The following is a 24,041-nucleotide window of genomic DNA, read 5'->3' as shown; positions in this document are numbered from 1 at the left end:
TACTAATTCCAAATATAATATATACCTATGTCTCTGTTTATTTGTCAGTGCGGCTTTGACATCAAGGGCCTTAAGGCGCATACTAATTCAGTGTAAGCAGGAACACTCAATAAAATTGAATAAAAAAAAAAATCATGCGACAATGAGATACGAATAAGGCAGATTTGCCAACATTTGTGCGTCAGCTTTTATCCACCCAGATCAGAGAATTTCCAGTTTGATTGTCTCAAAACACCACTCACATCTACAGTTATTCCCAGTTGCAGATAGAAAGTAACAGCATCAGATCCCTGGGGTGGGGTGGTAGTATGTATCGTAATCATGACTGAGAGAATAAAAGTGGAAAAAAAAAATGGTAACTTTTACAAGCACTATACATTTAGTACAGTGGCTGTTACAGAAGCAAATCAAATGTACTGTATGTGTTTATTGTATAATATTAACAATAAGAGCAACTCACTACTCAAAACAGTAAATATACGAGGCAGTCAGGATCGAATCGGGGTACTCTTGATTATAAGTCAGCAATTCCTACCGCTGCACCACAGAAGCTATTGTATCATCCTTAAACCTTTTGTGAAAGTGTTTATTTGATCTTTGTACTTCAGGCTTTACACATTATAGTTTATGTCTACATTTTGTCATTTATCACTAAAATAAGAAAAAAGTTTCAGTTTTAACGATGTATTTTTTGGTTAAGTTAAATGCACTTTTTTGTTTAAAGATTATGTGCATGTGCACTTAAGTTTGTATTGTTTAATGTATTTCTTTTTTATTGTGATGGTCACACTATAATATAAAAACATGATTATTTTCAAATTCATATGTTTCACTGGTTATTTTAATTTGATTATTATTAATTTTAATCGTGTTAATGCATGTACATCAGGGTGACATTCACAGATTGACAGACGTGAGCAGATGAGGTAAGACATGCACTGGAGCTCAGAACAGGATGTGCAACCACAGGTCACAGGCATCAAAAATAGTCAGGCATGAAATAATTGTGACTAATTGAAAAATAAATTGAATGATTAGTCAACTACCAAAATAAAAATCAGTTGCAGCCCTTCTTCTTAGTAGGACAGACCTTTACATGTGGAGGCCTACCTTTCATGTGGCCATTGTAGCCACTGTTTTCTTTAATCAGGGCTCTAGACTAACTTTTTGCACTGGTGCGCCTAACTTTTTTTCTTAGGTGTACCAGCACAAAAGTTAGGTGCACCCAAATTTTCAATCGCATCACATTTAACACCACAGTTTTACAAGTTCACTTTATTTTTCTTTTTTTAATCGCTGTCCATATAGGCAATATTGACTTGTAAATGATTAACTAACAATCTGGTCAATATAAAGTTCTTTATTTGAAGGCAAGCACAATTCTACAAGAAAGGTAACTTACTGAAAAAGTGTTGGTGCTTAAAGTGCTTTACTGAGCTGAAATTTAAACTTAAAAAATCTCAAGATAAATTAACTAAAAAGAAAATCTAAATTAAGTGTTTTAAGGGCTTCAAACTAAACATCTCATGGCTCAATGTCTTATGGACTATCCTCCATTGCAGTCACATGCCCCTCGGATGGCCAACTCCTGTAGTTTGGCCTTCTTGATCTTTGGCCTTGACTAAACCAGCTGGCCACACTCTCTCTAGCATCAAAACCTTCCAGACTTGGGCATAAGCATGCTCGACCTCGATGTGTCCAATAAGTATATTCACCAGTCTTCCTCTCCGCAAGATACGACCGTACACAATGACGCATTCCTTTGTGGCGATATCTGTGTCTCCGTCGATCAGGAATGCCATGTACGCACTGTTCGCAATTTGCACAGACGTCTTTTTTCTCAATTTATCTGCGATGACTCCTATAAATTGGGTGCACGTGACATCATTGCTGTACGTCGGGTTTACGTTCAAGCCATTTTTCTTCATAAGAATTATTTCGGACTTGAATTTAGTGAAGGGAAGTTCTTCTTTTGCAATATTGTAGGCAACGTTAAACTTAATTATCATCTCGGCCTCGTCTGATGATCTGTTTGCTGCTGCCTGCCGCTGAAAGGCAGCGGGGAGAGGGGACACTTGAGCAGTGCATTTATCGCGGCATGTAATGTGTTTTATACAGTAGATGCATTGTGCTTTTTCAGCGTTTCAATTCTAAATGTATTAGAACCAGTCACAAATGCACTACTGCCACTACATGGTCTTCCCACACTCTTTACAGTAAATACATTGCATTATATTATCGGCTTTACTGTATCTTAGCCAGGGAAACTGGTCAAGCCACTCTTTTCGAAATGTATACACTTTACCCCTTTTAATTTCAGTGGGCTCGGACTCGATCGTATGTGGCTCATTATCTAATGCCGTCTCCGGACCACGGCTTGCTATAACTTGGGAGGTTGATGGCTCCGTGTCAGAGCATTGGTTATGATTTTCGGACGGATCAGGCCCTAACTTAACATTCTTAACGAAAAAGCTGTCAATTGTTCTTTTCATCTTCTCTCATAATCCGCGGCTACATCCACTGTTTACCTGATGGGCTACTCACCTCTCTCTGTCTGACTGCATCACATGCATTTTCAAATGTACACACACGTACAGGAATATCTGGACCACGGCAAATCAGAGGGAGGGCGGGATCCGCCCTTCACTATCTCTGATTGGTTTAGACCACGATATGGGCCTAATGTATGTCTGTTGAACAACAGGGAGACTTTAAGAGTCACAGAGTTTCGTTTTTTTTCTCCCTCGAACGGCTGGTTGCACCGGTGCAACCTTTGATTTTTTTTAGTCGCACCATTGAGAAATTAGGTCGCACGTGCGACCAAATTGGTCGCACTCTAGAGCCCTGTTAATGCACAAAAATTCTTTTCTTTTGACCTTCAGACAGTTCAGTTAAACGAGTCACCCTCCGAGACTACAACTCTTCATTAGATTCCTTGTCTTGCCTTTCACAGCACACAAACATATTCAAATAAACATCTCTCCTAAAGTAACATTCTAGCAATTATTATGACTGTGTGGCGTACGCCTGGGGTCCACGACCGGCCAGGACGCCCCTTCGTTATATGCTCAGGGAGAGCAGCCATGGACGGTGCAATACCTCCCCCTGGACGCTAGATGGCCGACCCCTGGGTTGGAGCGGTGCCTCGGTTTCCCGCAGGGCTCCATGTGAATTGGTGTTGGGTGCAGCCATTGGATCCGGCAGGCACTGCCAGGGGATGCTGCAGCTGGGACTTCTGAGCCCGTGTGGGCAATGTATTCGCCACACTCCTAAGTGCAGCCAGAACTCAGCAATCAACCACGTGGAGCACTTCTGGGTGGACTATAAAAAGGCCCAGCTACCACCACTCAAGGAGCTGGAGTCGGGTGGAAGAGGACAAAGCTCAGAGAAAAGGAGTGGAGGTGGTGAAGGCAGGACTTTTGAGAGGTCTGGACTTGAGGGTGTTTGGTGATTGAGACACTGGGTTGTGTGCGGGACTTTATTTACTGTAAATAAACATGTATGGTTTTGAACCATCGGTGTTTGCCTGTCTGTGCCGGGACTGATTCTCCACAACTGTTAAAATGCTTTACTCTTTCTCTTCCAATTCTGATAATATGGTTTTCACCCAAGTTACTAAGAATTATCAAAGCCTTTGTGCCCTGCCTGATTTACATAAATTACAAGAAAGGCAAAATGCAAATACCCAACTATTTCTTACCACATGTACACGAGAGGGCATTTTTTAAATTTTATTGGAGTCAGTTGTGACAATTAGCATTGATATTTTAAAAAAACTGACTGTAATCCACTGTATGTTTAAACACCATTGGTGCCCCATTTCATGTTTCTTTTGTATAAGGAAATCACCTATGATTTTAACAAAGCTGGACTACATGGAAGTGTTGCAAAATATTCTTATCATACACAACTGCTGAATCACTCAAAAGTGCCAGCCCTTTCAAAGTTATTACAATGACAGTGTTAAGAATCTTTTAGCTTAAATCTTGCCTAAAGCTCATACAGCATTACATTAAACATTTTCAATATCTCTTTATCACCTGCACAACCAGGAGAAATAATGAAATGTATTGGCATCTCTATTATTCTGCAGTTTAGTTGGGTTGCCATGGATACAGCCCACTTCAATTTGCGGGGCTCCTACCTGTATAGGTAAAAGGCTTCACACAGTTTTGCATTTACCAGTAATAAGCTGCCTGCACTATAAGGGTAATGTCAAATTTGGAAGACGTTCATAATGGAGCTCCGGTGACTAGGAGTTAATGTATGTAGTTTTCATTTACAGGAAAGTGTAAATAATAGGGATCAGAATTTCAAATACCTATGTAGTTTTGTATGGATTACAATGGGTATCCAAACACTTAACTCAAAAATGGTAAAACTTCACAGAACGTTTAACTATTTTGGTGGGGGAGTTGGGAGTTGCTACTATTCTGTTGGATTTTATTGTATGCCCTTAAAGTTTAATTAAAATAAGAATATTAAAAAAAGTACTTTATTTAGGCATATGCACAATTAATTGTAAGCTTTCCTCTTTTTATGTGTATGATAAAATTAAAATAAAATATTTCCTGTGATTTTCTAGCGCTCTGGCCTCTTTTAAACCAAAAAGCTTATTCAGCAAAAAACACTGTATAATTGCTGCATGTGAGAGCTGCAGATGTTGGGTAAAGAATACAGTGTCAAATGTGTAATGATTATATCTGAAAAAAAAAAAATAACATGCTGAAATCCCACCTCAGGGTTATTGGGGTACTGCATAATATTATAAAAAGTACATACATTATCAGTCAAAAGATTGGACACACCTTGAAATTTTAGTGTTTTTGAATAAAAAAGATCTTTATTTTATCAAGATGCCATCAATTTGATTTAAAAATATAGCCAAGGCAATGCTAGTGTTTCTTATGGCAATTACTGCTTGAAATGACTGATGTAAATTTACTATTCACAGATGACTTCAAAGCCCCATTTTCAGCAGCCATTCCTTCAGTGTCCTAACAGTAAACACTCTTGGCATATAAACCTTTGTAACTGCATTAGCACTGCTGAAACCTGTTATTGTCTTAATTTGGGTTACATGGTACTGGCATTCCTAAAGTTTAGTTCTATGTTCAAAAATGGCCAAAATGAAACAGGTTTCTTATGAAACATTAGTCTATTGTTTTTTTTTTTTAGCAGAATAAAGGTTATCTATGAAATAATTACCAAGAAAATTAAGATTTCACATAAAGGTGTATAATATTATCTTGGGAGAAGATAGAAAACTTGATCAAACAATGACAGAAAAACAAGGGAAATGCCCAAATAAACAAATGTATAAGTGGGTTAAGTGCATTAGAGACTGTAGTTTGAGAAACAAATGCCTTAAATGTCCTCAGTTCATTAAATTTATGACAAACATCAGTGTCATCTGCTTCTGAGAAAATGCAATTCCAGGATGCTGGCCTTAGTGGCAAAGTTTCAAAGAAAAAGCTCTGAAACTGGCAAATAGAAACAATAGGTTAAAAGAGGAAAAGAACATAGACATTGGATTACAGATGACTGGAAAAGCTTCTTATGGTCAGCATCCTAGAATTATCTTATCTGTGTTGCAGATGACTGTATATACACATTTGAGATTAGAGCTAATTAATAAATACTATAGTCAAAATAATGCAAATCCTAAAACATCTTTATGATACAGAACTTTCTTTAATGTACTTGATATGCTTAAGATTAAACCTTGCTGGCACATTGAATATTTATGAACTTAGTTCTCTCCATTTATATGGATGCACAATGACAAAAGTGATGTATCAGATTTGCCAGGTCTCTCTCTCTCTCTCTCTCTCTCTCTCTTTTGGATTATTCGTGTCTCTCTCTCTCTCTCTCTTTCTATGTGCTGTTTGTTCACAAAAAACAACTTGGTTCTTAGTTGACTGATTCTGTTAAAAATTGGCACACTAGATCTTCAAGGAAATTCTTTGGGACATATCACTTTTTGTTAAGATAACGTGAATACAGCACACTGTAGGCATTTTTGAAATGTAAAACTCACTGACTGAGAAGCACATTTTCAAACACTCCTATCTTAAAACAGAGAAACATTTAGTTGCAGTGTCAACTATTAATTTGCTTACTATTTCAATTTTACCATAAGAGGTGATACTTCAGGTTGAGTGCATGTGTGTGTGTGTATGTTTTTCATTCAAAAGCCGCTCCTGAAGGAAAAACAGTGTGATGCCTGTAGTCATGTAAGTACACTTCGCTGTAGGCAATGGGATGGGAAAAGGTCATTATTACCAATATAAGGATGGTATGATTTTATATGTATATTTATTTATATCTCAAATAATTATATTTTTATTCATTCATTACTGTAATAATGATATTGCTTATTTTTTCATCACTAGTGATGAGTGAACATTGCAGAGTTAATTTTCTGTGAGTTCAGTAAATTCACAGAAATGTTTACAATGCATTAAAGTCAATGGGGAAGAAGAAACTGAAGTAGTTTTCAATGGATTATAATGGCACACTGATCTTTTAAGTGTCTCTGAGGGCTAGAGAACATTCTGTCAGCTATGTTGGACCCATTATTATGGTCAAATATGTGATATTAGCTGTGAGGCAACAGTGCCAATCACTGTGCCACCATGTTTCAAACAACAAAAAGCCCAGAGAAAATGAATAACACAATCAAACTATACAACAAACAGCCACAAACTAGCAATAAGTAAATAAAATACAGATCATTGCAGTCACAGGGTTCCACTTTTGTAACACACATTGGCCGTGCCTTGAAGGTGCGGTGTGGAACTGTCTCATTCCATTGTTTGAAGTCCTGGTTCCAATGCACTTCTTTCTTGTTAAACACGTATATGTGCAGATGCTTCACACTTTCTTCTTCCATCAAGAAGAAAGAAACGCCTTGTAAATAGTAATAAATCTTTCATTTTTATTATTATATAGCACGTCCTGTGTTTTCTGATGAGGGGAGAAACTCCTTTAAAGCTTGTTTTGTATTGAGGAAACAGTACTTGGCTAATTATATATGCAAATTAATCATGTGGAGCTGAGTTGCATGCGCACTGATACAGGTATTATATCTGGAGGCAGTATGGTTATTGATGGACTTGCATTTTATGTAGCAACGTCCAGTTGTACTTATGTTGGTGGACCGCTGCTAGCGTCTAATTTTTCTTCTGACCTGAAGCCAGGTGTATTCCAAAGAAAAATGACTGCGCTGCCAGCCATACTGTATAAAGGTAAAGTACATCTAATATATAATACATACATGCATTTAACAGCTATGTTACAAAAAAAAAAAAAAGATATGTTCCAGATACACGCTCACCGGCCACTTTATTAAATACACCTTGCTAGTGCCAAGTTGGGCTCCCTTTTGCCTTCAGAACTGCCGTAATTCTTTGTAGCATAGATTTAACAAGGTTATCGAAACATTCTTCAGGGATAATGATCCATTGTGACATGACAGCATAATGCAATTGCTGTACATTTGTTGGCTGCACATCCATGACTTGAACCTCCCATTCCACCACATTCCAAAGGTCTGGACTGAGATCAGGTGACTGTGAACGCCATGGACTTGGTCATCAAAAATACGCAGGTAGGCTGTGGCATTTAAATGATGCTCAGTTGGTACTAATGGGACAAAAGTGCCAAGAAAATCCATTACACCAACACTACCAGCCTGAACTATTGATACAAGGCAGGATGGATCCATGCTTTCATGTTGTTGACAACAAATTCATTAGAAATTGAGAATCCTCAGACCAGACAACATTTTTCCAATCTTCTATTGTCCAATTTTGATGGGCCTGTGCAAACTATAGCCTCAGTTGCCTGTTCTTAGCTGACAGGAGTGGCACCCGGTGCGGTCTCCTGCTGCTATATCCCAACTGCTTCAAGGTTCAACGTGTTGTGCATTTAGAGATTCTCTTCTGCACAACCTCAGTTGTAATGAGTGGTTATTTGACTTACTACTGCCTATCAGCTCAAACCAGTTTGGCCAATCTCTTCTGACCATTGGCATCAACATGTGACATGGTGGTGGAGGGTCCGCAGTTTAACTGTTTTTGCCAATTTTTAAATAAGTAAATAAATAATAGTGCCCCAAAGAGGTGAAAGGTTCCAATTGGACACGAGGTGCACCTGAGCATTTCGCCCTTTGGTTAACTGAGGTGCTGGCTAATCACACCACATACACATACAAAGGCAGGTGGATCAGTCAAGTGCCTCAATGGTGCTGCGTGGAAAGTGCTTCTTGCACTTGTGCTCGATTACGTAGGTTAAATAAAAAGGAAGCTGCACAAAGGGAGGAGGGAATACAGAAAAAGAAGGAAGGAATGGAGCAGAGGTTAAAGACAGGAACTGAAAGAAATAGGCAAAACTGAGCGAGAGCCAGCACAAGATGGGAGAAACCAAGCGGACAGGAAGGGGAGTCCCTGGAAAAAGCATGTGGCCAGCACTCAGTAAGGGGCTGAAGGGATGCTCCTGATGAGTGACCATGTAGTAGGAGAGGCCATTATGTTCAGGAGTGCTCTTGCTGGGAGGACATTGCCTAGAGGAGCCAGGTATTGGCAGGGGTGCAAGCGGAGCAGGGTTTGGCGGCTCCCCATGGAACGCCGTGAGGTTTGGAGCGGGGATACGTGCGTGGAAAAAGGGTTGTCTACATGTGTTGGACGGACATCTGTTCATGCTATGAGGTCTGATCAGGATAAGATGGAGAGATATCAGGTTTAAAAGTAAGGCACCAGGGCTAAGAATTGTAAAGGGTAGTTTACTGCCCATGTTTTTAACCTTATTTTTTAATTAATTCTCTGTTTATTGAACTTTTTAACCGCCACAGAAAAATCATTTTTTTGATTATTTATTTATGGACTTTTGAACACTGTACTTTTGGATACTGTTTGATTTTGATTGTTTTAATAAAACCACTGGTAGTATTTCATCTACCCCTTGCTATATAGGTAGTGTGTGTCCTCATCTACCTAGCTCATCCTGGTTACTTTACAGACGGTGGTGGTTCAAGAGGCTCTCCAGGGTAAATGGGAAAGTGGAGCTGACCTGCACTGTCAAACAACAAGGTATTTTTGCCCAGAGAACTGCCGCTCATTTTTTTCTGACCATTCTTAGTAAACCCTAGAGATTGCTGATCTACTGGGATTTTCATTCACAGCCATTAATGAAATACTCAGACCAGCCCATCTGGCACCACTTTTAAAGTCACTTAAATCACCTCTCTTTCGATCTAATGTTTGTTTTGAACTTCAGCAGGCCCTCTTGACAATGTCTACATGCGTAAATGCAGTGAGTTGCTCCCATGTGATTGACTGATTAGATATTTGCGCTAACGAGCAATTGAACAGGTGCACCTAATAAAGTGGCCCGTAAGTGTATATGTATGTACTCTTTTTTATTGCAGGTTAATGTGTACTTTCTATTTACTAAGAAAAAAGAATGCTGTACTGTATAACATTCTACTATCAGTCTCATAACGTATCGGACGGACACCAGCTCCTTGATACAATCTTGTTCACTCCCATCTTCTGTGTCAGTTTCATATTTCATAACTATTTTTTTGTAAAAGCAAGTCTATAATGTCATTTAAATGCCTCACACTTAAAAACAGGCAGAATGAACACTGGGGCAGGTTGTCAAAGGAAAGAGGGTAGTGTGAAGATTCATGAGGACACCCCTCTTGAAAACAAAGAGGACAAGCAGCGTTTCTCACAGTTTATAGCTGATCAGTGTCCTTTCTTAATAAGACAATAAAAGTTTCTACAGAGACTCACACCTGCCAAAGATTGAATCGCTACAACGTTATCAAACAATCTGAAAATAATAAAGTAGTGAATGCTACCGCATTTGACTTTGGCTAGTTGTAATCTACAAAAATGACAATTTTGAAAAACAAGGTTTACTTAAATATAAGTGATATTACTGTATCTTATGCTGTACAGCATATTTGACCTCTCTGCTATAATTGTTGAGATGCTGCCTTGCATCCGCAATGCCGGAACTTAACCTGTACTCATAATTTTTTCATAATGGTCAGGCAAATTAAAACACTGCAAGTTTTTTTTTTAATGCATGCTGTATGGAGCACTGAGCAGGTTGTGATATCCTGTATGCCTGAAGTAGATTGGCAAGATCTTGCAGTATGCATACAGGAAAGTTCTGTGCATGGCTCATACAGCTCTGTGATGCCACACTGGTCTCATAAAGCCAGGAGCACGGTGAACTTCTATGAAAACATTTGGCAAACAAGGTTAACTGAGAATACAGCATATTCGCTGCAAATCAACACTTTTCATCATTGTACAAGGTAAATACCACTCTTTACTTTACCCATAGGTCTCATTATATAATAACGTTACAACTTCTGCCTCTGCTCCATCCCAAATTTGTCTCTGTAGCTGTGCAGCATCTTGAGTGAACATCACTTGCAGCAGGTCACTGCACACTGCAGGAGTGGCTACTTGAAATCAAAGTGAGTAAGTGGCATGACGTTCATGTTTATAAAACTAAAACGTAAAAGCTCAGTGTTCTCAGTGTTTCTTTTATATTAAAAAAATCTCATTAATACATTATCTAAAACATATGATGATTCAGTATATCTTTGAAACTGTAATTATTAATTGGCAAAGCACCACAATGATTATCATGTTAATGCTGTTGCACTGTAATTTTATCAGCTCATATCAGGAAGGCAGTCCCTAGCAACCAAGCAAGATCCCCTAGAAACCCATTGTCTGCCAGTAGCAGCTTTCAAAATGAAGATATGTCATAGTTAAAAGTGAAATTAAATAAAATAATTACAAAAATAAAGAAATAAAATTCAAACTCATACATGAAAGTACAGCTTGGAGATTAATTTTTCAAAATACAGCATTCTTGTAACCTAAAAAAATATTTTAAAGCACAAAAAATGTTCTAAAGAGTCAAACCAGGTTTCACAATCGTCAACAGTGTTGTAATTTATATATCAGTAGATCAAAGAAAACTGGCCCTTAGCTGGATCATTTATGGAGAGAATGTACAGTAGAGAAATTCTGCTGGACAGGCTTAATTAGCTGGTCACCCAACTACCTCAACACCCACTAAAACATTAGTTAAACAGCTAGTGCAACTTTGCCAGCACTAGACAGACCACACAAAAGCACAATCAGAAAGCAATATTTATTGTTTTCTTTTTAATACTGCCACAACAGAAAGATCAAATACTGCATATATGACCAAAAATGGCCTGTGTTTGTGCTTTTCTTCTGAAAATAAAAAGTGCATTGTATACACACATAGCAGAACTGAAATAGACAAAAATAATCAGTTTGTGTTATACTTTTTCACATTTCAGCATTAAAATATACAAAATGTTAAAACTACAATAGACTTCACCACAAAATTTCACAAATGGAGGCTTCAGTGGAGTTTGTACATCTTTCTTTTGGTGGTTTGAGTCTCTCTACCTCCCACACACCATGTCATGCATATCTTTGCAACAGTAGCAAAGGTTTCTGTTTAGCAACTTTTGTTCAAAGGCAAAGTCACCAGTTAATAAAGCTGTTTTTTTCATGTATCAGGTTCAAGTACTCCTTGACTGACTCGTCTGGCATCATTTGTCTTTGAATCACATGTCTAATACTGTGCTTCAGACTACTCATCACTAGTAATAGTTCAGTAAAAATGCAAGCCAAATACCTCATCTCTTCTCCTATTACAGAAGCCATATGAAAATAGCAGTCTTTTTTGACTATCAGTTTTTCTTAAATTCTATGCAAGAAATTTGCCTTTAGTTTCAATTGGCTTGTGTATCAGGCATATTCAGCCTGTGTTATTTTCGTCTATCTCTTTCAATTGAATTTACATGAAAAAAGGTAAATCAGACTTTGAAGGAGAACACTTCTTCACATATTCTGCTTCATAAAATATAACTGGATATCATTAAAAAATAGGGCAAACTGATACATGGAAAATGTATGTCAAAAATTAACTTTAAGCACATGCATTATTGCAACACACTGAAGTGCTAACTTTTAAATGAATTGTACTTAATATGACATTCTTATTCATTAAGATCAAAACCTAGCAACTGCTTTTAGGTCACAGCACCAATTCTTTCTTCATGCATCTGTATTCAAGCTTCCCTCAGACTTAAACAGCAAAAAATGTGTTCTATTGAAAATTTTGAAGATCCTTATTATGTACCTGTAGAACGTTCACCTAATTGCTGAGGCAGTGTTCTGCATGTCTGTAAGAGAACAGTTTTACCTTTTTAACTGGTTCTCTAATATTTATTGCTAAAATGCCATAGATGAAAGTATGTGGCTTTTAGGCTTTACAGTCCAAAATAAACTGCACAGGAAAGATATTAAACAATGCTAAGGCCACTAAGTGGGTAGAAAGTACAGTATCAAAAGTACCTTCACATCAAAATCCAATTAACAATAACAAACAACAGGGAATGATAATGAGAATGAAAGAGTATCAAACCCACCTAAGAAATATAGAAAACATTAAGACACCTAAAACAATTTTTTAAAAAACGGATTTTTCTCATCAAAAATGTTTTCCATTTAAAGTGAATTAACAGGGAGCTTACATGACAATAAAGCTTTTGCTGTGGTAACAACACATTTCAACAGGCATAAAAGGAATATGTACAACTGTAAATCAAGTGTAGCTTCAAAGACTTTGTTGAAAAGAAATGGCAAAATTACCAACTTGTTAAGTCATTGCAATAAACAAACAAGACCAATATAAAAGTGCTTTTTATTCAATATTTTGCTGGTGACAGTGGCATATAGACTTTGACTCTGAATAGACTTAAGCTCTTGTTTCAGCCATCACACACTGTAGTTTTAAGTATTAACCTGTTAATACAGGACTACTAATTAACTTCACCATTTAACAAATGAATGTGGTATGATTGATATTACTACATTATTTAATAAATGAAAACAACTTTACTGAAAATTCAAAGATATGAAATAAATGACAATTCTTGCTTTCTTTACAGATAAATAAATTCGAGAAGAAGATCTCAGGGTTCAACATCTTGGCAATTCCAGGAAGCTCCTGACCTTGCATGGACTTGCAACATAAAGCAGACATCCAGAAACTATATATCAAGAGTGGAATGGCGGCCATGGACTCATTTAATTCATGTCTGTATACAACAGTTCCTGAGCAGTCACATCAAATTTGGCATAATATAGATAAGTTTACTGGGTTTGTAAAGACCTGTGAGGAAGGCAGAGCAAAATACTCCCTTCATAACAGTGGCAAAGGAAATTACAAGCAAATATTTACAAGCACTGCTCCTCACAAAGCTAAGACTCAAGACAGCCACTGAAAGTGAGATTATAGAACTGCTGACAAAAAAGCACTACATGTTCAATATTTCTGCAGTTCTGAGACACCATTTGTGGGATAACATGCAACTGTGCCCATGGCTGAATATCATCTGGATCAAGGGACAGGCTAAAAACCTAATCATTGCTTCTCAGGACCAGGCATTCAATATCAGGTACAACCAATAGAACATCTTGAAGCAGCAGGCTGAAAAGAAGAGCATAATGTGCAGCAAGACTAAGGAGGAGTTATTAAAAAAACACTGGATGTACAATAACGGTTTCTACTGAATATATAAGCTGGCAAAGCAAGATTGCAAGCTTTCTGCATTGGTCAATCTGCGGTGCACTAGTTACACAAATGCCCGAAAAAAGGTACCAACTCATGCCCGAAGTTGTTGTTAACATCGGAAACACTACCATTATGTGGAACATGGCAGTGCACATTGATCACACCATTTCAGCTAACTGCTCTGATATGAGGGTCCATTGCAAGAAGGAGAAGCAATGCCTGCTGATTGATGTAGCAGTCAAGCTGACAAGAACATGTTACTCAAAGAAGCTGAAAAGCATAGGAAATATACAGAACTATATGTCGAAATCAGCAGGATGTGTGGCACCCAGAGTAGAGTTGTGCCTGTGGGAGTCGGGGCCTTAGGTACCATCCAGAAAGGATTCAAAAAGAATTTGCAAGAGCTGCCAGGATGCTGAGAAGTATAGAAGATCATACAGAATGTTCCTGTTCGTTGCAAAGTGCTGGGCTAAGCCTTAGGTTCCTGGCTGTGACACCAACACTACACTGCAGCATCCTCCAACAAATTACTGTAGTAAATAATTAAAAAATAATAATAATAACTTAGCAAATCAACCTGTAAGAGCCAATTTTAGAAAGTTAAAGTTTTGAGTTAAACTTTTTGCTTAATTTGAATAGAATATGAATTTCTTCCATAGTCATAGACAATGGTATAGTCTTTTTCCCCTATAAGTTAGTAAGAGATAGAACCTTCTTACTATAACTGAGAAACAGTGTGATAATAGATTCTGATGTTGTTTAGAACAGGTCCCAGTACATAGGGACTTAAAAGACCAATTTTCTACTCAGAAATGGGATAAGCATACAGTTTTCTGACTGTCCATCCATCCATCCTCTTCCACTTATCTGAAGTCGGGTCGCGGGGGCAGCAGCTTGAGCAGAGAGGCCCAGACTTCCCTCTCCCCGGCCAATTCTTCTAGCTCTTCCGGGAGAATCCCAAGGCATTCCAAGGCCAGCCGGGAGATATAGTCCCTCCAGCTTGTCCTGGGTCTTCCCCGGGGCCTCCTCCCAGTTGGACATGCCCGGAACACCTCACCAGGGAGGTGTCCAGGAGGCATCCTGATCAGATGCCCGAACCACCTCATCTGACTCCTCTCGATGCAGAGGAGCAGCGGCTCTACTCTGAGCCCCTCCCTGATGACTGAGCTTCTCATCCTATCTTTAAGGGAAAGCCCAGACACCCTGCAGAGGAAACTCATTTCAGCCGTTTGTATTCGCAATCTCGTTCTTTCGGTCACTACCCATAGCTCATGACCATAGGCGAGGGTAGGAACATAGATCGAATGGTAAATTGAGATCTTTGCCTTACGGCTCGGCTCCTTTTTCACCACGACAGACCGATGCAGAGCCCGCATCACTGCGAATGCTGCACCGATCTGCCTGGCGATCTCACGCTCCATTCTTCCCTCACTCGTGAACAAGACCCTGAGATACTTGAACTCCTCCACTTGGGGCAGGATCTCTCCCCCAACCCTGAGAGGGCACTCCACCCTTTTCCGGCTGAGGACCATGGTCTCAGATTTGGAGGTGCTGATTCTCATCCCAGCCAATTCACACTCAGCTGCGAACCGATTCAGAGAGAGCAGAAGATCACGGCTTGATGAAGCAAACAGGAAAACATCATCTGCAAAAAGCAGTGTCCCAATCTTTTCTGACTGTCGTTTTGAAATGGTTCAGAAATGTTAAGTAAATAGCAACAATTAGACATGTAACAAGATTTAAGCTTTGAACTGAACTTTTCTTAACATGAATTTTTTATTTTTTTTGCTATTTTATTTTTCTTTTTGTGTGAATTGTTTTATCTTGAATTTTAACTAAAACTTTTAAAAATGACAATATTTTGTCTGTGGAATCATTTTGGCACGTCAGGCTTTTGTTGAATCTTATTTCTTGAGTTAGAGCTGCTGAACTTTGGTAACTTTGGAAAAACACAGCTACACAACCTTTACAACATTCTGCTTTGAAATCCAGACAACATCTCTAAAGAATTTTAATCCACTTCTACTGTATTTTTTGAAATAAACTACAAATATTCCAAATCCTCTTATATTAAATCTACCATTATAAAAAGGGACAACTGAAAAACTAAACAAAAAAGTTAGAAAGAAACCTTCTCAAGCATTTCTTTAAAACATGATCTTCCAAATCAAAGCATAGTCACACATCTCGTCCCAGCTCCAAAATGTATTTTTAATTTAATCAGCAAATAAAAAAAAATTTTAAAAGCTATATTCTTTTTTCTTACAATTCTAAGCATTTTCTAGGACATTACATAAATGAGAGGAATAAAATGACCATATTTTTATCACTAATCTGTAATGATGCAACCAAGCAGGCATTAGGTCACAACAACAGATTTATGCACTGTGTCAAAAATTAAAAACAGCAAAATAAAAAAATCAACAATTCAAGAGAGTGGCCTTACTGCTATATTATCAGACTTGCAGTTGTACGAACATTTAAACTTATTAAGATTTTAATACTATTTAAATGCAACTATAATCATTTAATGCTTTCTTTTAAATATTCAATCTTGCAAAGTGCACATTATTTACATTGTACAGTGCAATTCCAGTTAACCTAGCAAGATGATATTTCATTATGAAACTCTCTTTCATAAAATACATAAGCAAACAATAAGTAAAAAATAAATGTTTTTATTTTGAAATGTGTACATGTTTGCTTTATAATGGTAAATGGTTACATTGTGAAATAAAACAATTAAATTATTAAGATGTATTAACCTCCAGTACATAATCAAGTAGATGTTATCTCTGCCACTGGACCCAGCATACTGTCTGGAATGCATCTGTAGTAGATTGCAATTCAATAATTGAAGTATGACAAATTTTATAGTTTTGTAAAAAGCCTCATTTATTACTTATTGTTTGCTTATGTATTTTATGAAATATTTAATTGTTTTATTTCACAATGTAACCATTTACCATTATAAAGCAAACATGTACACATTTCAAAATAAAAACAAGGACAAAAGCTTATAATGAATAATAAAGTTGAAAGAAATAAAGCTAAGTGTAAATGGAATAGAAAAAAATTGTAGTTGAAAAAGGCTCTGTACAATTGTTAAAGACGACTCAAATTACAAAATGTGGTTTCAAATAAAACAGATACAAAGGCAATTGACAAGAGATGTTTTTAGAGAAGATCAAAATGAGACCGTACAGTAGATAGAGATTCATCAATTGAGATATCTACCGAGAGTAAAAAGGCTAAATGAAAGTCCACTAAGAGCTGCAAAATAAATCTTTGGAATGTACAGAAAGTTAGTGTGAGAGCAGTGTGTCTGTAAAATATGGAAATCTTTCATCATTGCTTAAATCATAAGTATAGAAAAAATAGCTTAACAAGACCCTAGCAGAGATTTAAAAGTAGTCTAGTAAAAGTAGATTAGCACTCAAACAGTTGCACATATTGTTTTCTAACCCCCATTACTGATTAACTATAAGTATTAACTGTGAAACACTTATTGGTAACATTTCTACAAAGCACATAGTTGCTATATTACTGTATATGCCTCACAAACATTGGAGTTTGCCTAATTCGAAGGTTGCCGGTTTGAATCCCCATAGCTGCCAAAAGAGATCCTACTCTGCTGGGCCCTTGAGCACGGCCCTTAACCTTCAGTTGCTCCAGGGGCACTGTACAATGGCTGACCTTGCGCTCTGACCCCAAGGGGTATGCGAAAACTAAAATTCCTAATACGAGAAATTGTATAAGGCGAAATAAAGAACAAAAAAATAAAAAATAATGGGCCCTCAACTGAAACACTGCTCTGCTATACAGCCCAATTCCCATAATCACTTTATTAAGATTTGAAAAGTGCATTTACTTGGCACTGGCTAATTCACCTCCATTTTATACTTTTCCTGATATGAACTATGGTACTGTATGTATTGACACTAGCTTTATAAATTAATTCATTGAACAAACACTGAACTAATACTGGACAGTCACTAAACAGGAAAGAACCATGAGACCCAAGACTTGTATAACCAGCAGATATACAACAAAAAAAGCAAAAACATTTTGATCAACAGTTATACTGGTAGTTTTCATTATTTCACAAGGAGTATTATCCCTGCTGCTCTCCAATTCATCAGTTTTAATTATTCCCTGGAAGGGTGCAGCTTTAAAAAGCCGCCCAAGATTTACGTTCAGTCACTTGAGTCATTTCCAGTATCAGGAATATTCCAAGAAGTCTCTAAATTACTAGGCCATGGTGTCCTGGCCTTTCCTTAAAGTTACAGATTTTAGGGTGGCCTCATTTTACTCTATTTTAAGAAAAAAAAATCTCCTACCTTAAACAGTATATTGTGGCAAGCACCTAAGTGACCTGAAGTAATTCACCTGGTCTGCACCTGGTCTGATAGTATTTGAACTTACTGTACATGTAGTTTACGGTACTTAATTTTACTAAGTGCCATTTGTGAATTAATTCTATCTTCACAGTACATAAACCAAATTCTGAAATATTTACACTTTGTATTGAAATCTATACACACAAGCTGTTGTGTAAATACAGTAAATAGTCAACCTTTTTTCACTTTGCCAGTGTTTTATTCCTCAGATCACAACAATACAGTACAACATATGCTTACATTTAGTTTCAAGCACTACGTACAAACATTTAATGACTTGACTGTACCAGCATCAAGGCATGAGCAATGCCCAGACACTCACATTGTGGTGTGATATTGTACTGAAAAATTTCATGACATACATTATTCTCACAACACAAAAAAATGAACCTAGAAAATACAACTTGTAAAAAAAAAACACGAAATTGAATACTTGAGTGCACAATGTAAATAAATGAAAATCTTTGACATTTTATAATTATTATAACTCAATTATAATAATTCAAGAGTAAACAGTTCCAGGGATCAAATACTATTAGCCCCTGGTTTAAAAAAAAAAACCTTACATAGTACTTCTGATACATCCGAATTACTATAGCACTGTAAGTGAGACCTATTATCTTAGGACATTTCACAGGCAAAAGATAAATAACACAACTAATTACTGAAATAAAATTAGAAAATATGAAGGTGAGGTGACCTTACATGAAAATTATACAGTGGAATTTCTGAAAGATTAACATAACCATAGGCTTAGACAAACCAATCTTAAAAATTCATTGTTTGACTTAATAGTTTTGCCAAATGCAGATTTTCAGCTAATCTTTTAAATGAAAACGATATTTTTCCTTGAAAACAGATCAACAAGGTTAACTAGCACAGAAATACAGTATAACTATAACTTTAACTAGGGACTGCACAGGCATGTGAACAGTACTGTTGACAAAGGAATCTTTTCATTTATCAAATAGTTTACATTTAAGAAAAAAATTTCTTCCTAAAGCTATTATATTTTTGAACTTCCTTCAATGTCTATAAAACAAAACATTGTAAAAGTGAAATAATTAATGATATAATACAAAAAGATTTTTCAGAATACAGAAAATAGTGCAGAATAATCTACTAGCTTCCAAACATGGTAATCTCACCTACAACTTTTAAAAGAGAGAGATTTATCAGATCAGACAATGTGAACACACAACCATGGTTATAATAATACAGGAACTCTGACAAAACCTGCAAATCTAAGGGATTAAATAAGCTATGAAACTAAGATTTCACATAGATGCAACAATGCATCCCTCAATTTTAATTATAGACGTAGTTCTGTTATTAAAGAGCTTCAGCAGAAACTATAATGCAAAAGCTAAACATTAAACGTCACTGTATGACAAAGGAAGGAAACCATAAATAGATTCAATATTGTATTTAACTTGTTTTATTTTAAAAAAGTAGAATCATCTTGTGCAGATGTATAATTGTGCTACTGCAATGGAAGGCATCTCCCCATTTAACGCTATAATAATATGTAAAGTTTATTTTATACACATAGTGAATTTTTGCAGGGAGGGAGTAGTGCAGAAAGTTTCTGCCAACCAAGAGCAGTCTATATAGCATGGAACAGACTTTCTTGAACGTTTGTTTTTGTTAACAATGAATGCTATACAGCAGCCTTTTGAATTAGTGAAAATAACATGCTAGCTTAAATATGAACACCACAATTTTTATACTATGCATTCATGTATCCCAGCAGAGAGTTCAGAAAATTACCAAATCAGATAGTCACTGTAAATCATCTGACTGAATGGCCACTTTAGTAAAGAAATCATGCTGGTATATTTAGTTTTGTGAATATTATGCTGATACTATTACAACTGCTTTCTGTACACAAGGCTTAAATGTTGAAAGGTTTTTATTTCAACATTCAGTGAAAAAGCATATTTAGTAATAAAAATTGGTCTTTTTCACATTTGTATTAAGTGAATTGCTAGCAGGGTGGAGGATGGCAGGGTGGGGGTTTGGGTAGCATTTGGCAGAACCATATTTGGTTGGTTTTAGCCAAGTCATATGAAATATAAATATCTTAAAAGTCACAATCTAGTTATAGAATGTTACAAAAGAAGCACAGCAACCTCTTACTGCACACTGAATAAAGGTGTGGAATCTGAATAATTGGTCATAAATTAGCCAGCACTGCTTAAAAATTCATTATAATCTAAAACAATTTGACATCAATGAGTTGCTGTGAACAGCTATTAATGCTATAATCAGAAAATATGATGTTACTCAACATGAATACACATTAGTTACATTTCATACCCTTGGAGTACGTGTTTCTCTTGAGTTAGTTTGAACTTACTGTATAAAGTCTACAGTTACAGAGGTGTTGCTTATGGCAAGATATTAGCATGCAGTCAAAAAGACATTTATAGGGGGAAAAACACACATAACAGTGAGAGATATTTATAAAAAAAAAAAAAAAAGAAAGAAACAGCAATCACCCCTAAAAATAAATACATTATAGGTCTTATGTCTTTTTTGAGCTGGACATGAGGGATTTGACTTTGTGAAATTTTCAGTTAATTCTCTACCATGTCAGCAAAGAATTGCATCTTCAGGGCAATATGATCTGGTACAAGTGCTTTTGCATCCAGCTGTTTAAAGGAAGAAAACAAACGCATGCTTACAATAATTTTAAAAGATAACACTTAGCAGGTAAAATTGAACATGAAAAACTGAGAACTAATCAATATTAAGCAAGCCCTAACAATTACTAAGTTATTGGGTGGTCCAGATCTAATTATGCAATTTTCATTACGCTATAACTTTTTAAGTTTATTACATAGAAAATCACCCAAAAAATCCCGGACCATCGAGAAGTGTGCGAACTGACGACATGAAGAATCGTCTTCGCGCCAAACTGGAATCATCCCCGCATAAATCAAAGTCATCCAGACGATCTAGACCTGCATAATTAGATCTGGACCACTCTACATTAAGTTTATATGAAGCTGTTAATTTAAAAAAAATCATATCATATGATCATATGGACACTATTCAGTGACCTGAGACGAAGATTGGACTCCTTCTGTACTGTGTCTCTTCGGAAAATCCTTGGGTACTTCTGGTTTGAATTTGGATTGAATGAGAAGTTGCTCATAGAGTTCCCAATGAGGCACATTACCTGCATTGTGAGGCAGCATCAGTTAAAGCACTACGGCTATGTGGCACAATTTCCAGATGCTGATCTGACTCGCAGGATTCTCACTGTTGACGACCCGAACGGCTAGACCAGGCCAAGGGGATGCCCACCTAACACCTTGCTGTGGCAGATAGAGGGTCATTTCAGGTGGGTGGAACTGGAACACGTGTCTGCCTGAGGTATTGCCAACCAGGATATCAAGCTGTTTCATTGTGTGCTGGGTGTGGCAAAGCACCATATTAGTGCATGCTCCCCAACCTAACCTGACCTGATGCACTTGAACATTAAATTCTAAACTGTTTACATAAAACAAACCTGGAACCACAAGAAATGCCCTTTGTAGAAAAATGGAAAAGTAACTGAAACACAAGGTTCTTTGTTTAAAACTTGTTGACTTTGAGGTTTCATTAGTTACCAAGGACCACCTGACCCAACCCAAAAATAAAAATAGAGCATCATTAAAGAAACTGTGGAATACCAAAACAGTGTGTCTACAATCCCTGATGAGGATGCAGTATGTTTATTTTTATAATAGCAAACTGACAATTAAACCCAACAAAAAAGAACATACTTGCACTAGAACTGCAAAATATATAAATACAATCATAAAGAAAACTAATGAAACTCCAAAACATAGTTTCAGCTAAGAAACTGAGAGTAATGTCCTAAAGGAGTATGCCACAAATTCCTAATGCTGTCAACATTTCTAAATATTGAGGGGACATGCAAGTAAGAATTTAACTGTACAATCTACACAAAGACAGTATACCTGACTTGACATGGAAACCATTTATGAAAAGGAAAAAGAGATGTAATATTGTAGTGAAGTATATCCTAGCATGACCTTTTTTGCATTAAACAACAAGTATTTTTTTAAATAATGAATTTAGATAATGGGCTACAGGGTGGTACAGTGCAGTTAGGAGACTAGGGCTCATATCTTAGTTGCTCCCTGTGTAGAAGCTGTATGTTTTCCCAGTGTCTGGATGCGTTTCCTCCCACAGTCCAAAGAGATGAAGATTAGGTGAACTGCCTTTGCTAAATTGCCCCTAGTGTGCTCACCATGTGATGGACTGGCAACTTGTCCAAGGACTGTTCCTGCCATGAACCCTGTGATTGCTGCGATAGGCCCCAGCTGACTCACAATGCTGCCCCGGATAAGAGGGCTAGGAAGATGAATTGATGGAGCTTTCAAAATGCAGATGTTAACCTAAGTGAGACACTACTGCCAAAATTGTATTATTCTGACTTACCACTTTGAGTTCTGGAACTGATCGACTTAGTGTCCACTCTTGACTGTTGACAAAGGAATCTACAAAGGAAAAAAAGAAAGATTCAGTTCTCTTGTTCTATAAAAATAACATCTGCCATTTTTTTAGGAATCAGTGTGTTTACTGCATACAACTACTTTAGAACCACTGCATATCAATCAGCTTCACTAAGCAAATATGCAAAAAAAACCAAAAAACTTCAGTAATAGGAGTCTTAAAATTTCAGAATAAACAAACATTTACTTATTAAAAGAAATTCAAAAGGTAATAAACAACTGGAAGCAAAAAGAACCAATAAAGACAAAATAAATTTAATGTCCTGAAAAAGGAAAGCAAAAGACCTACAATTACTTTTTAAAAAGTATAAAGAAGTAAATTAGTAATACTGTGAGCCAACATATTTTGGATAAATGAAATTGAGAAAAGCTTGAAGAAGACAATCTATATTTGTGTTTACTTACAAAAATAAGATTTGGTTTACAGATCTTTGTAAAGTAAATGGGCTATTATTCTACACTAATGTTAAATAAACATTAACAAAAGCAAAAAATTATGTAGAGAGGTAAAGGAGTGCTATTAGGGGTTTACCATTGTAATGTGTCAAATTTACCATTATACTGATTATTTATGAAGTGACAGAAAATAAACAGCACAGACTGGAAAAAACACGGCAGTAAGTGCAGATGCTGTGGCTGCTCCGAGTCCAAAGATTTCGGTGCAATTTCATGTGGATTATGCTTTGTATATTATGCAGAACACCTACTGTCACTATACACCGCTTTATATGAGAGAACACTGCTCAGCATATACCATTACAACAAACATTAAGGGAGCATTCGAGCAGGTCTGGCCTTCTGAGAAAATCAGGCTGTAAGAATACAGCTTCACATGAATTGGCTATTAAAAGAAAGACCTGCTGCCACTGCCATCATTAACAATGTGAACAGACAGGAGGTGAAGGTGTTGGTGCCCACATCAGGAATTGGGGGTGGTCTCAGACCAGTACTCCCTTCCATCCTGCTTTCAAATGTTCACTCACTAAACAAACAGGATGAGGTGAGATGTTCCATTTTTTCCTTTACTGAAATGTGGGCTGCATAACATCATACTTGACGTGGTCATTCCGTTGGATGGACTAACCACTTTCAAAGTGGACAGAGGCACACAGCACCAGTAAGGTGAGCGCAGGCAGTGTGTGTGTTAATGTGAACAATGAATGGTTCATATATGCTGCAGCAGAGTCAAGCCACTTCTCTCCAGTGCTATAACATAGAACTATAAAATGATATCCTTTTAACTTGCCACAGGCATTTACCATTATTTATATTCTAGCTATTTAATCCCTTTGAGAGTTAATTTTAAAGTAGCAGTGAGTGTACTTTACAGAACTGTTACAGAGCTGCAAACTGCGGAACCCAGTGGTTTTATTAATGTGCTGGAGATTTTAATCATGTGTAATTGAAGACAGTTGTCGCAAAGATTTATCAATATGTGAACATTCCAAGCAGGAAGAAAACA

The 24,041-nt window shown here is 36.9% G+C and overlaps 1 protein-coding gene across 1 annotated transcript in view; it reads right to left on the bottom strand.

Moving 5' to 3' along the window:
* agap3 (ArfGAP with GTPase domain, ankyrin repeat and PH domain 3) overlaps positions 1-24,041 on the bottom strand; it is an 843,333-nt gene that overhangs the window by 360,847 nt on the left and 458,445 nt on the right. Inside the window, exon 2 of the mRNA XM_039753235.1 lies at positions 22,506-22,564. Within this exon, the coding sequence (XP_039609169.1) occupies positions 22,506-22,564 (59 nt within the window). The remainder of the gene's footprint in view (positions 1-22,505; positions 22,565-24,041) is intronic.

Source organism: Polypterus senegalus, chromosome 5, assembly GCF_016835505.1.
Source record: "Polypterus senegalus isolate Bchr_013 chromosome 5, ASM1683550v1, whole genome shotgun sequence".
Classification (NCBI taxonomy): Eukaryota; Metazoa; Chordata; class Cladistia; order Polypteriformes; family Polypteridae; genus Polypterus; species Polypterus senegalus.
The sequence above is the reverse complement of the archived record's forward strand: the minus strand, read 5'-3'. Positions and strand labels throughout refer to the sequence as shown.